Below are 15,204 nucleotides of genomic sequence, written 5' to 3'. Positions count from 1 at the left end.
TTCAATACGTTGTATGATAATTAAGTCTTCGACTTCAATGATTCTAACAAACAGTCGAATGGTTTCTTTGTCATTAAACTACTTGTTTGAATGGCTATAATTGATTAAAAGAACATTAAAGTGAATACCATTGAATCCTCTGAAGATTTTACGCTGGTGCTAATATCGACTACAGTGGAAGTAGAGCTAGTATATAGGGAATGCTTGTTTATACGGTGTAGCCGATTTGTAAATCGTTGACAATTGCAGAATGGTGTACATAGCAAGCGGTGCTTTGCTCGGGGTCTTGGTCATTACTAGCCGGCAGGCTCGCTCCGCTTGCCTTATCCGTCTAGCCAGGGGGCTCTGCCCCCTGTACCCCCGGCTGGATCATCCATAAAAAGAATAAACAGGCTCGCTTCGCTCGCCTGCATTTTCATTTGGGCTTTCTTCCTTCCGTCAAAAAGTCAAAAGAGACTTTCAGGCTTGATTCAATCACCAGTTCTCTTTCAATTATGTAGTGCAGGATTCCAAAAATCTTCATTTTTATCAGAATTAATGAATATTCCGTTATTTCTCGATTAGAGACTTGGTTAGGATATTATGAGAATTATTGTATTTCAGTCCAATAGTTATTTAAAATGTTAAACATTAATGATATATAGAACTTAACAAACATCCATATCTAACCCTGCCAAGTATGAATTTTCTTGAGAAATGTAGAAAGTGTTTTGAAAACTCAGTGAAAAACTTGATAAAAGAAACCCTCTAAATAAACGCTGGGAACACTTGGAAAACGCTATCTTTCGTGTAATTTTCTGTTCTCTCAGGACAAATTCTAGACCCTAGCTGAACTTTTGTACCAAGTTTGAAAATTTTCTCTCAATTGATTATAAAATATGAGAAAACGCAGAAAAAAGCTAGTAACGCAAGGAAAACGTAGTAAAACCGCCTGCATATTGGGCGTATCTTTGGCGAAATTCTGAAATTCTCTGAATACAAACTTTTTAGACCATTGCTGAACTTCTGTACCAAATCTGAACATGCGCGATGCGCTTCTAGATGCCCAACTGAATATACATGCCAAATTTGAACGTATTTGGTTCAGTATATTTTTAGTTCTGTTGATTATGAATATATGAACTACACTGACATGCCTAGTGATACTCAATGACAGCATAGATTGATTATATATGTGTATATATTGTATTTTGTTCTTTTCCAAACAAAATGACGATGCCTATTGTACACTGTTGTATTTAATGGCAAATAAATATTCTTATGAATGAATGAGTGAGTGAGTGAGTGAGTGAATGAATCAGTGACATTTCGTATTTATTTATAATATATAGTTAAATATAGCTTCTTAATATAGCTACTTCTGTACCAAGTTTGAAAATTTTCTCTCAATTGATTATTATAAAATATGAGAAAACGCAGAAAAAAGCTAGTAACGCAAGGAAAACACAGTAAAACCGCCTGCATATTGGGCGTATCTTTGGCGAAATTCTGAAGTTCTCTGAAGACAAAATTTCTAGACCCTTGCTGAACTTCTGTACCAAATCTGAACAGGCGCGATGCGCCTCTAGATGCCCAACTGAATATACATGCCAAATTTGAACGTATTTGGTTCAGTATATTTTTAGTTATGTTGATTATGAATGAATGAGTGAGTGAGTGAGTGAATGAATGAGTGAATGAATCAGTGCCATTTCGCATTTATTTATATATATAGTTAGATATAGCTTCTTAAAATGTATGTATTCAGGGCTAATTATTTTTTAAAACCTGAAGATTATGTGAAACATCGAAACTGTAGTGAGGTCCACGTTATAATGGCAGTAGAGAAAGATAGGAGATCAACGTTGCCGATCCTCGTCTTGTCAATGCCTTCTATAGACGTTAGCTGATGCAATATTAATTATTCATTAATTAATTAGTTTATTGATGCAATATTAACTGTTCATTCTAATTTAAAATCAATTATATTTTATCAAGCAAGAAATAATATTTTCCAATAATTGCATTATGTATTTTTACAATATTAAGATGAAATATTTTGTTAATTACCTAATTATTAATTCTACATTGTTGAAATACCTGGCAACAGAGCAAAGCGAGAAAGAGATAGCGCTAACCGCTTTGTTGAATGGTAGACAAGGATAGCAATAACATTGTCAATCAAACACTGCCATTATAACGTGAACCTCACTATAGTTGTTTTAAATTGTGTTTTTAATCAGTTATTTTATAAAAAAACTTTAAAAAAGGTTACCATGATGTTATTTCATAAATAGATAGATATAGATTGAGTGCTACTTTCCAACTGAATTGTTGTTTGTTATAGCAAATGAACACCAATAAAGGCGTTCTTCTGAATGAGCACATGGAACGATGGATGAGAGTGAGGAGAAAATGGCAGAAGGCAGCACAGGATAACGAAGCTCGCTATGCTGAGAGTGGAAAGATACTAACAGCCATTTACAAAAAGTATGTATTTTTATTCATATACAATACTTACAAGTTGAGTATAAACAACAGGCATTCGTCTAAAACTCTTCAAACCTCACTTTAGAATAGACAGGCTTGCTTGCAATGTTGTCGTTTATATTATTAAAATTATTATTATAATATCGCCCGCATAAGCTTTCCGCTCGTGCGTGATTAATGGAGTCAGTGTGTGGTAGATTTGAGATGATCTAACGTCCATGCCTATCGGTGGGTCGGTGGGGTTCGAACCCACGACCAGGCAGTGCTAGCAGACTGAAGGTTGTCTGGACAGACAAATAGACAGACCAACCTGGCCGGCCTGGTCCATAATTTCATAAAATTAGAGATACTACATTGAATTGTACAGTATAGCTGTAAACACTTGAGTTGATAAGCTGCATTCAAACTCATATATTTGGTGTTAATAAAATTCATATAATTTGAACTTGAACTTTCAATAGTTGAAACATAGCCTATTTTTCGGACATGTTATTCAATATCAAAATTTGGGAATAGAATAGTTTTGGGCCATGCCTGTTGTTCTTTTCCGATCATATTTATATGATTTGTTATTATATCCACACATAGAAAAATTATAAAAACGTTCATGTTGAAAATAAATGATAAATTGCATTTGTTGAAATGCTAATAAATATGAATATTAATATAGTATTCGGGGTGGTTGACAGCATTCGATTTGGAATTTCGTTAGGTAGTTACTTCTATGTTTGGTTGTCAACAATAATTATGGTCGGGACACACATATCCGCACCGAGCCAGCGCCGCGGCACGACCGAGTGACGGTCGTACTACGTCGAGTGAGAAAACAATAATGCTTTCAGACGTGTAGGGACACATACCACCGCACCGCGTCAGCACCGTCACCGTGGTTGATGCCCGCGCCGTCACCGTCTAGTTCAGTTTACTTTTTGACGGAGACGGTGCGGCCTCATTTAACATGGAGAACGGAAAACTGATACGGAATTTTCCAGTTTTGTAAGATCAAAGTGATGAGAAATATGGTTGAACGAAAAAATAAATTAAACCAAAAGTAAAAATAGAGCCAAAGGTAAATAAACAAAACTTTAAGTTTTGGTACTTAAGCCAAAGGTATAATAGACATAATATAATAAATAATAAAATAAACAAGAAAAAGTATTAAAGAAGGAACCCATGACTGTGTCTTAAATTTTAAATTTAAATCTAATTACGTTTAGATATACATAAGGCAGAAGATAACATTTTTTTTGCTGATATTTATATTTACGATACATGACTGATTTGATTGTGGTATTGTTATGCACCGAAATATATACCAGCACTATGATTCTGTGTGTCTACAGGTAATTAGTTTAAAATTGAAAAATATAAATTTAAATCGGATGTAACAAGCTTTAATAGTGTTATATTATTAACAATAGTTTAACACATTCAGAAATCAGACCACAGTAGCACTACAGAACTGAAACACTGCTGCCGCTCGGCTGTCGCACGGATAATTATGTGTGTTCTCCTACCATCATCACCGTGTCACGGACGTAGCTCGGCCGTACTTCGGCACGGGCTCGGTGCGGTTATATGTATCCCGAGCTTTAGATGTAATGTTGAATAGCTATTAGAAGGAAATAAGAAAGGAAAAGTCAAATCCTTACCAAAATAGCATAAAACTCACACTACTTTCACAAGTATATTCATATAGTTAATGAAATTATGATAATTCAGGACTGTAATGCAAAATACAGATTGTTTTCATATATCTCAGTTTGCATAATATTTCTGTTTGTTACATGTTCTCATGTGTAATTATGCAAGTTTAGTAGAATTATTGATCATTGTTTACATCCACCTATTCCTGAAATTAAGCTGAAGAAGGAACAAGATTCAAATTCAAGTCAGTTCTTCACCTTAATATGGAGAAATTCCACAAAATTCCTGTGCTAAGTGAAAATTCATTAAATAATTTTTCTTATTTGTTTCAGAGCTCTGAAAGCCTATCAACAGTGAATCATCAACATGACAATTATTATCATATTGATGGCGCATGACTGAATAATGAGTGTTGCATTTTCGCCCATGTAATGGTGGAAACCCAGCTACTTGAACATATTATTTCTGTACGATATATTTATCTTACTTCATCTCTATATTACAATGACCACGATCATTTCTATGAAAGGATAGTATTCTGAACAATCAGTGCATTTTTTAATAGTAAAACTTATTTGTGCAATGTTTGTAAAAGTATCTAGAGTAATATCAAACGTATAATTTTAAAACGTATTAAATAATAATTGCTCCGTAGATATAGTATTATTCTAGCATTGATCCTTGTTTATAAAAATGATCTACTTAATTTATGGGCGAATAATTTTGTTATTCAATACGTGACATCTCAAGAAACTTCAGAAGTCATCACTGAATTCCAATCTCAAATACATTGAAGTTTTATAGTCATAGATGGTTCAGTCACGAGAATAAGTTCGGTCCCCATAAGGATGCTGCATTTTCAGTTTTTTCTCGTTCAAGGTCTATAAATACAGGTCATGACACAATCCCGTGATGCATTGCAAAATCGCCATTTTATGGGGTTCAATTTTCAAATTTATCAGCTGTTTTCATTATAGATTGAACAAAATGATGTGTTATTTTGTTATTGTTCAAGGATTATTGCTTGGCTTTGAATTGTAAAATAAATTCTTCCCACAGAATAATCTAATATTTAGATTCCAACTAGGAACTGAATTGTTGATTTTTAGATTGGGAACTTCAAACTCTTTTTGGGATTTGCCTATTGCCCAATGCCTTATGAATCATAAAAAATAATTTATTATTTAATAATGAAAAAATTAATTATTGAACCATTTATTATTGAAATTTTATTATTAAAAAATCGAAAACCTGAATTTACATATTATCTGAACCAGAATATTGTTTTTAAAAAGCATAATGCATGATTTTGTTATGAGCAGATTGGAATATTTCAAATTTACCGCCTTAAAGACCCCACATAATGGCCGCTCCATAAGGAACACGAGTGTCATGACCTGTATTTATAGACCTTGTTCTCGTTACTGAACCTTTAATAATTGACTGTTACAATGATCGTTCCAAAATCAAGTTACACTATTTTCTTATTGCCCATGACAGGAAAAGGCAGAAATTATGAGGGAACTTTGTTCCAAGTTTAGTGACAGTGCTGTAAAATGTTCATGCAGCTGCTATTATTCATTTGTCAGTTACGAGCAATCGAATATGGAGCTACCACTCACTTCTACCGCCAAATGAAAAATTCGTAGTTTCATCAGTTTTTCAACGGGAAAGAATAAAAATGCCTATTTTCAAAATTTGGAGAGAGTTGCTTATGAAATTATTTGTCAAGCGTAACGCCCCGCATGCACACATAGATTTTTGTTTGTACTATATTTTCCCGTCCTTATAAATTGTATTAGATTAAACAGATGATGTTTGTCAAGTTCCGTTTAATGTGATAGAATTCATAAGGACGGCAAAATATCGTACAAACAAAAATCGATGGGTGTGTGTGTGCGGGGCTTTAGGCTCTGGTCGGTGTCTTTGGGCACGTGACGTAAATGGACGGCCACTTCGTTGTTCGTTGTGTAATGCTATTCTTCCTTCAACAGAGGATTGGAACAAACGAGGAGCAATTGACCTTGAAATTTAATAACGTCGTCACCATAGATACACACTACACAATTCGTGGTGAATTTCAGTGGCACTTTTATACGTTCCCGTTGAAAAACGGATGACAAAACGAATTCCATGGCAGCTGCATGAAAATTTACAGCACTTCCACTAAATCTGGGAGAAAAAGTTCCCTATACATTTCAGCCTTTTCCTGCCATGTACACGGTTATAAAAAATAGTGTAACTTGATTCTGGAATGATCCTCGTACAATGTTGAATGTTATTATTAGGCTACTTGCTTTTCAAAATAGTTTGTTATTAAGCACAGAAATGAAAAAAGCGAGATGCGGTTTGACTGTTTCTACGTTTTCCAAAAATTCCTCCGCTTCAAGTAACCAGGACGACATTTATATTTCAACAGGAACTATGTAAAGTACTCATACATGTAAAGGTTGTTATTTCATGAAAATTTGTTCATACAATATTTGGTCTCAATAATTTTATTCATAAAATTTACAAAGAAGATTATTTAAAGCTGTGTATGATTATCACTTGATGAAAACCACTCATTATAAACAGCCAATGGGTCGATGTTCCAAAACCTATGAAATGTAACAGGCTTATGTACGGCCAGATAATTAAATGCATAATCGATGGGTGCGGCCTAGAAAACAGATAGTAGAAAAATATAATAACAGACATAATTATTATTATTATTATTTGGAAGTAGTGGCTGTAGTCGAGTGGATTAGATGCTGGCTCTATAATTCAGAGACCCGGGTTCAAAACCCGGCCCGAGTAAGATATTTTACTCGGGTCACTCCCGTGTCTCGGATGGACACGCTAAGTCGTCGGTCCCGGCTGCCTAATAACAGCCGTTAGGTCATGTCAGAGGCCCTGAAATTGAGCAGGTGCGACCTGAAAACTCTGATACCAGACAGACCTGATCCAGCCAGGTCACTCGATATTATTATTTGGGAATAGTTATGTGTGCATATAGTGCTTTACTCCAGGGAGTAAAATCTTTTGATCATCGTTACACAATAAATTAGTGGATATTCTAACACTTAATGCATGATTCTGTATTTTGTTTTCAGTTTTTCCTTAAAACTCAATAGTTTTAGTTATGTTCTTTTTTCATGTATTGCTTTTTAAATTGTAATGCCCAGTGTGCGTTATAAGGGCAATAATGGGATTAAGTTCCTAGTGCTCTCAATATGTATATTTTTATTATAATAGACGTATAAATAGTTATAATCAGTGGAAGATGACTTAGGGACTTGAGTGCTACGTGTCCTTGAGGGATAACTCAGCTATCGCCGAGAGCAAACTTTCTCTCAGGGGAGAAATTATTTGGAGTCCCGTGACAACATTTTTTCTCATCCATAATTGATTATAACATATATCATTAAACTTTCTCTTCATCGTATTCTGTGAAATAAACTAGCTCCAACCTACCATATTTATAAATCTTCGATTTTACATTGCCACCTACATCGCTATGACGAAAGGCTCGTCATGGATAACCTTCCTAAACGAGGCTTTTTATTCACAAAGCCAGAAGTAGACGCTAATAGATATACATGTGCTACCTATGTTATCTTAGAAAATACCTAATCCATTAGTCGCTAGTAATAAGAGTGGCCATCTAACTCGATTAGAAGTAGTACTGTTCCAGACAGTATCGGGGTTCAATTCATATTGTCTGGTATTTGTGCAAGTACCGGTATTTAATTTTTTTATTTGTGTTTCTTATCTGAAATTATAAAAACAGGTTCAAATAATTTTAAAATATTGCCATTTAAAAGGTAAAACCCAACCTCCCTAAATTTTACGTACTACTCTAAAGCTGCTATAACGATTAGTGAAAATGGTGAAACGCCATTTGAATCTTTAGGTTATTTGATCTAATATTGAAACGACTGAAATAATATACATCAATTGAAGACAATTAAATACTCCACAACCCTACATTCAGTACTTTAGATGCATTGCTTGAGAGTATTAAGCCTTGAATGTGCAAGAATTTGGATAAAAAGTTGGTTTTTAAAAGAATTAACACTATCAAGAGTGGATATCTCGTAAACTATTGAAGATAGGTATCACAAAACTTTTAGGAAATTTAATCAGTCTCATTTTGGTGTTGTCATGTCGGTGAAAGGCATTGCTTCCATGCATCAGTGTAAAACAGAAATGAAAAAACGCAATTTTAAAACCAGCCTCATCCCTTTAAGTACAAGGTGTAGGGAAGAGGACTTTTGATATATATACCCCCTAAATATCCTTAGAGAAGCGGGGTCGAAAACAGTGTTCCAAATTTTTCCTTCTATACATTTTTTTTTTTTTTTTTGAGCATTTGTTGCCTGGACTGCATCAGATTCTTTCTTTGACTACGTATTCATGTAATAATTACAAGATCAGTCCACATATTCACTATACAGAATGTTCGGCCAATAACTTATCCTGGAAGTTACAGTATTATGTCTACAACAGACTCCAACTTATTGAAGGGTTCCCATATATACAGAGTGTTTCAGAAGTAGTGTCGAACATTTTAGGATATTATTCCTGGATGATAGGAGACTACAAATGACGTATTTGAAGTGTCCAAAACTCAGCGGTTATCCTTATAGCTGCCATTTTGTTTTTTTCACTTAGGATTTTTTATCTCAAGAACAAAATGATGTATTCATCTGAAATTTGGCATGAATATTTATGATATAAAGACTCAACTATAAAAAATAAAATTAATAATTTTCGATGTAAATTTTCAAAATGTCGGCCATTTTAAATTTTTGATTGCAAATTTCACAAAAACCGTTCACTTTACAGAAAATTAACAAGAGACAATAAAGTTAGCAAACTTTATCAAGATTTCAAGGATACCTAATTTTTTAAGATTGGTCATGGAATAACAGAAGCATTTATAGCATATATAAATATTCATGCCAAATTTAAGATCAATATAACATTTCGTTCTTGAGATGAAAATTTCCAAGTGAAAAAAACAAGATTGCAGCTATAAGGATAACCGCTGAGTTTTGGACACTCCAAATACGTCATTTGTAGTATCCTATCATCCAGGAACAATATACTAAAATGCTCGAAAATACTTCTGAAACACTCTGTATATATGGGAACCCTTCAATAAGTTGGAGTCTGTTGTAGACATAATACTGTAACTTCCAGGATAAGTCATTGGCCGAATACTTTATTTTTTGACGTACAACTGAATTGCAACGCCTTATGAACAATAAACATGTTCTATGATACTTGTATCCAAAATGGCGGCTGATTGAAGTTTTGCGGCTTGACTGAATCAGCCGCCATTTTGGAAACAAGTATCATAGAACATTTTTATTGATGCCATCTTTCTTGTTTTAAAAAGGCCATGAAAATGATGTACCACACAATGGCTGTTTACATTTAAAATATTTGAGTTAGAACCCCTAATGAGGGGTTGAAATTCATTTGTACGTCAAAAGGTAGAGTATTAGACCTATAAATTATCCTGAAAGTTACAGTATTTTATCTACAGCAGACTCCACCTTTTTGAAGGGTTCCAATACATATGACTCACTCTTTATATTCGAGATATCAAGAGCTTATTTCTCCTACATAATTCATTTGATATGTAAGTGTAATTGGGCCCTGATAAGTATTAGTAGAATATAGAAAAAAGAGAATTATTGGCCTACCTGGTGGAAAGTCGGAGTATGCACGAGAGGAATGCTGAGATTGGCCAGACAATATCCCACTGTCATGTCTTCAGCCTGATCAATATGTTCACAGTCGCACATTTCCAACATTTGAGGAATAGCTGAAGGACTTATTACGAGTCCTGCGCCTCCTGTCAGATAGTTGAAGCCTTGTTTGGAGCCTTGCACATTGAAGCCGTACCTTTCACCGATAGCTATGGGTCCACTGTCAGGCCAACAGCTCAGCAACGATTGCAGTCTAGGGACACTGCATAATTCAACAAAAACCTTTCATTTGTACGAAAAAGTATTGAAATTCAAGTAATGAACTTTATGTGGTAGGCCTACAAGTTGTGTACCACATGAAGTTCATTTTGCCACAAAGAAAACTTCAATTAACTAGTGTACGTGTTTAAATTCGACAGAGGCTGGCTCAAACAGCACTCTGGTTTGTGGACTGTATCAATAATTACATCGAGAACTTTGGGTTGTCTGGCGTCGGGTAGCAAGTTGAACAATTAAAATTGCTAAGTGCACAATAACATAGGCCTACCTTCATGTCCAAATCCTCCTTGCTTCCAGGATCCCGGGTCCATATCCCGATACGAGACGAGACGACACTTGTAATAAATCACAATAAATAATCAATAGATCACTTTGCAAAAATCGACATTACGAGAAGTGAGCTGTTCGATTGGCTGTCAATCGGCAACTGGCAGCGATTATGCTATACGCATCACCCCTTAATTGCCCCCTCCACCACACAACGCCAGACAATAAAGGGGAACATACATAACGTCCGAACAGTACGTATGTGGAGTGATCCGTGGTCTAGTGGATAGAGTGCTTGCGTAGCAGCATAGAGATCCCGGGTTCGAACCCCTCTCATTACCAAAAGTTTTTTAACCAGATCACTCCCGTGTTATCGGATGGGCACGTTAAACTGTCGGTCCCGGCTGAAGTATGACAGTCGTAAGGCCCATTGACGGCTTAAATTATATATTCAGGCGGTGGAACATTCCCGAAAGGGAACTCCCCACCAACAAAAGCCATACGAATTTATTTATTTATTTAGTACGTATGTCAGTTTCTTGCATTGAGTCAAAGCATTAGCTAGAAAGCATGCTAATCAATTATTCAAAAGTTGAAACATATTACACGTAGTTAAGTATGTTTACAAAAATTACGAAAACTCTAATAATCAAATCAATGTAAACATTCGTATAAATTGAAAGATAATCAGGGAATAAAGAGAATGATCTGTATGATATTGAAACATGCATGTCAGTAGGCTTTAGATGAATAGAATAATCTTTCAATTATTATCCTATGAAAATCATATACGGTAATAATGAAATATCGGTACTTAAATATCTAATTCGCAAGTACTAGGTATATTCACAAGATTTTTGCTGTCTTGTGTCTATCTTTACTCCAATACGTTTTCATAACTTGTGATAACTCACATGTTTAAGTAGTCTACTTCCAAGTTCCAATTTTAAAGTTCATGCAATGACAAATATGGTACAAAGATATTCAATCGTAAATGATGATTTGCTTCCAATCAAGTTACTTATCAAGAGTTGATAAAGAGTTTTCACAACAGTTTGAAAATACACAAGTCCATTTGTTGAGTTTGATATTTAATAATTGATTGATGGTGTTCCAAAATCATCATTAATGCCCGGTGTCACCAAGCTCGGTAGTTACTATCGATAATTCCAGTACCTGAACACACTTGTAAATCATGCCCAGATTGATCTCTTGTTCAAATGCCCGAGCCTGGTGAAACCGGGCATAAGTACTCGAATAATTATCATTGTGATAAGTGTTTTTACTAGCTAAAACCATTTGGTGAAGGAGGGGGATGGAGTTTTAATATTTACCTGATCAAGGTATCATCATCAGCCATCATCACCCATTTTATTGAAGGCAATTCCTTTTTGATTCGCTCATTAACCAAATCTAAAATTTCAAAAGTTTTCTGGCAATGTCCTTTTACAGTATTTTTCACACGGACTGCAGTTGTTGGAATTTCTGAATCTGTAGAAAAAACATCCAACCGAGCATTCTTCTTCCAGGATAATAAAGAAAAATAGAAGACTACTATGAATCTTCAAGTCAGGTAGGCTATTCTTCAGCAGCCCACAGCTTGTAATGAATAGGAGTGAAATAAGTGAACTTTCATAGAAATTGACTATGCAAAACTAGACAGGCAAATTTGACAGAGTGAGCAGAAAGTGAATATCATATTACTTCCATTCGTTTGTATTTCTAGCTAAAAAGCCCAGTCAATAAAGACTGAAGACATTGATGCGCAACAAATTAGGGGAATGCTGAATTTTCATGTAATTACTCTAGATTGAGGTATGACCAATTTGATAAACGCATCACTATCATTACTCGAAATTATCAAATTTACTAAGCATGAGTTACCAATCTGCATTCAAATTTGCTTTAGTATAAGAATTATGTTTGATAATGCACTGTTTTACATAAATTAATCCCATCTTGATATTTTCAAGGTGGAAATTTTTTAATATTGTAGTCTATAGAGAAATTTATCCTTTTCAAGCTCCAATAAATTTCTCCAAGAATTTACTCACCATCGTAAAGTTAGACGTAATTGAAATAAATTTTTCAGATGAAAATTACTGAGATTGCATTTATTCAAATGCTAATGAATTAATAATTATCATTAAACAAAAATCCAAATTAAATGCTGTAAATTACCCCGAATTACCCCTCCTGCTACAAAAGGGTAAACAGCTAGATGGAAACTCGATGAGCGCTACAATTAAAAAAATATTTGTGAGCCCGGAAATCGAACCCGATAAGTTACCTCCTCTAGTCAGAAATGCTTACCCTTACACCAAACTGACAATCTCTGGGTAGCAGCGCTCATTGTATACGAAGCCATAGCGGCCCAAAGTTAGTAGACGTCTACTAACGTTGATAGCGGCCAACCAGTCTACAAATGGAAATTACTGAGATATTGCATTTATTCAAATGCTAATGTTAAGCATTCCTGACTATACAGTGAGGTTCACGTTATAATGGCAGTGGATACTCACTCTTCTCTGCAGTTTCTCAGCAAGAGGTATTTCTTGCAATTAGTAAAATAAAAAGTAATGCTATTGGCGCAGATGGAATCCCAAATAGGAGAACAAGCCTTCTATAGACGGTAGCTGATACAGACAGTTTATTGATGTAATATTAACTGTTCATTCGCGTTTAAAATGATAAATTATATTTTATTAAGCATTAGTATAATAAATAATATTTTTTAATAATTTCATAATTAAGATGGAATATTTTATTTAATTATTAATTCTACATTGTTAAAAGACGATCTGACAACAGAGCAAAGCGAGAAAGAGATAGCGCTATCCGCTTTGTTGAATGATAGAGAAGGATAGCAATACCATTGCTAATCAAACACTGTCATTATAACGTGGACCTCACAATAGTGATAAGGAGGTACCGGGTTCGATTCCCGGGCTGACAAATAATTTTTTAATAGTAGCGCTCATCGAATTTCCATCTAGCTGCTTAACCTGTTGGGCTTGGGGGAGCTTTGAGTCGAACATCGTACTCAAGAATTTGTTGAAAACCAGAATACACCCACAGTATCTCTGCTTGTCGTAGGAGGCGACTAAAAGGGACCCCCTTTCCAAAACCCTTCTTCTCCTTCTTAATATGCTTTGAGACTTTTCATTTCTAGAATGACACTTTTTCTATCGGTCGGCCTTCCTTGGTCATATTCTTACTTGTTCTTAGGCCAACCCAAGGTGTTATGTGGACCGTGCTGATGGCTGGTACTCTCTAACGGTGCCTGCAGGATACCAGGCGCCCTCCTGTAGCATTTAGCCTTGCCTGGACATGCGGGGCTCTGTCTGAGTTGACTCCACTTCCCTAGCTGTTCGTTGGAACCACATGAACCGCTATGGCCGCTATGGTGGTTTATATAAAATGAGTGCTGCTATCCAGAGATTGTCAGTTTGGTGCAAGGGTAAGCATTCCTTATTGGCAATTAGGAAGTACCGGGTTCGATTCGGGCTGACAAATAATTTTTGAATAGTAGCGCTCCTCCAATATCCATCTAGCTGTTTACCCTGTTGACAATATTGCAGTAGCAGAAGTCTTCGAGGTGATTCACAGCATATAATTTGGATTTTTGTTTGATAATAATTATAAATAAATTTCTATTTTCCTATATATATTTTTTTAATTATTTTCCTGTTATTATTGAATATAGATGTATATTCTACTACATTTTCTATAGATGTCCTTCAAATAGCTAGAAGATAATTTGCTTTAAATTTTTATTCTGAAAAGAAATTGAATAATAAATTATTAATGAGCATACTGAAAACTCCAAGTTCCAACCTTGCACGTTACTAAAAAACTCGATGAGCGCAGTTTGCTTTGCCCACGTGCTTTTCACAACTGGAACTCTGTCTTGATGGAATTTGACATATGTCCTCACTGCAAAGAAAATACTTTCTTTAGGTACGGGATCTCCCTGTAAAGCAAACATTACTTTGTGAACAACGTTGTTTTGTATTATATACGGGATTCGATTCCATCAATATGAATAATACTATATTTTGGAAATATAAAACTCAATAAAAAACTTAATAATAAAAACCCTCTAAAAATCGCTGGAAAACCGCCTATCTTGGGCGTATCTTTGGCTCAATTCTGAGTCCTCTTAAGAATGAATTTCTAGACCCTTGCTACTTCTGTACGAAATTTGACCATGATCTGTCTATTAGTTCTTGAAAAGGCCTAGAAAACGCATAAAACGCTGAAAACCGCTGATTTTGGGTGGAACTTGGGCGTCTCAACTTTTGGCGGAACTTAACTTTCAATATACAACATTATTATACAGCAGCTGAGCCTGTGTACCAAGTTTGAAAAGTTTTTTCCAATTAGTTCTTGAAAAAGCTGAGAAAACTCATCATATTTTGGACGTATCTATGGATTTTTTTTCAAATCCGTTCTTATAGTTCACCTCTTGATGGCCCACTGAACAAACCTGCCAACATTTGAACGTATTTGGTCCAGTAGATTTTTAGTTCTGTTGATTACTAATGAGTGAGTGAATGAATCAATGTCATTTTGCTTTAATAAAGATTTGCAGGACTTTCGTTGGTTTGTACGTTGCTTTATCGTCGGGGTTACAGTACCTTGTTTTTGGCGGTGAGCTTTTACCGGTTGAATTTGGCTTGACGGCGACGTCCTCTTACGTCCCTAGACCTGTCGTCTGAACGGGTGTCTTGAAGCGGTTTTACATAAAGTTGCGGAACCAAAGGGGTGGTAGTACAAGAAGTTGGTTTGGGGACACACATGAACCGCTTAGCGGTTATTTGAAGAAACAATTATTCGT

The 15,204-nt window shown here is 35.2% G+C and overlaps 2 protein-coding genes across 2 annotated transcripts in view; one reads left to right on the top strand and one right to left on the bottom strand.

The window, feature by feature from the left end:
• Positions 1 to 4,774, top strand: part of LOC111052944 (protein lin-37 homolog) — a 33,384-nt gene extending 28,610 nt beyond the window's left edge. The window contains exons 6-7 of the mRNA XM_022339764.2: positions 2,327 to 2,469; positions 4,449 to 4,774. Coding sequence (XP_022195456.1) covers positions 2,327 to 2,469; positions 4,449 to 4,473 — 168 coding nt within the window. The 3' untranslated portion in view covers positions 4,474 to 4,774. The remainder of the gene's footprint in view (positions 1 to 2,326; positions 2,470 to 4,448) is intronic.
• A 1,869-nt stretch (positions 4,775 to 6,643) lies between these two features.
• Positions 6,644 to 15,204, bottom strand: part of LOC111052943 — a 62,404-nt gene continuing 53,843 nt past the window's right edge. The window contains exons 20-23 of the mRNA XM_039436612.1: positions 14,202 to 14,401; positions 11,699 to 11,855; positions 9,813 to 10,080; positions 6,644 to 6,778 (exon numbers count right to left, since the gene is read on the bottom strand). Coding sequence (XP_039292546.1) covers positions 6,644 to 6,778; positions 9,813 to 10,080; positions 11,699 to 11,855; positions 14,202 to 14,401 — 760 coding nt within the window. The remainder of the gene's footprint in view (positions 6,779 to 9,812; positions 10,081 to 11,698; positions 11,856 to 14,201; positions 14,402 to 15,204) is intronic.

This window comes from Nilaparvata lugens, chromosome 10 (assembly GCF_014356525.2).
Source record: "Nilaparvata lugens isolate BPH chromosome 10, ASM1435652v1, whole genome shotgun sequence".
Lineage (NCBI taxonomy): Eukaryota > Metazoa > Arthropoda > Insecta > Hemiptera > Delphacidae > Nilaparvata > Nilaparvata lugens.
Note: the sequence above shows the minus strand (reverse complement) of the source record. Positions and strands in the feature narration are given on the sequence as shown.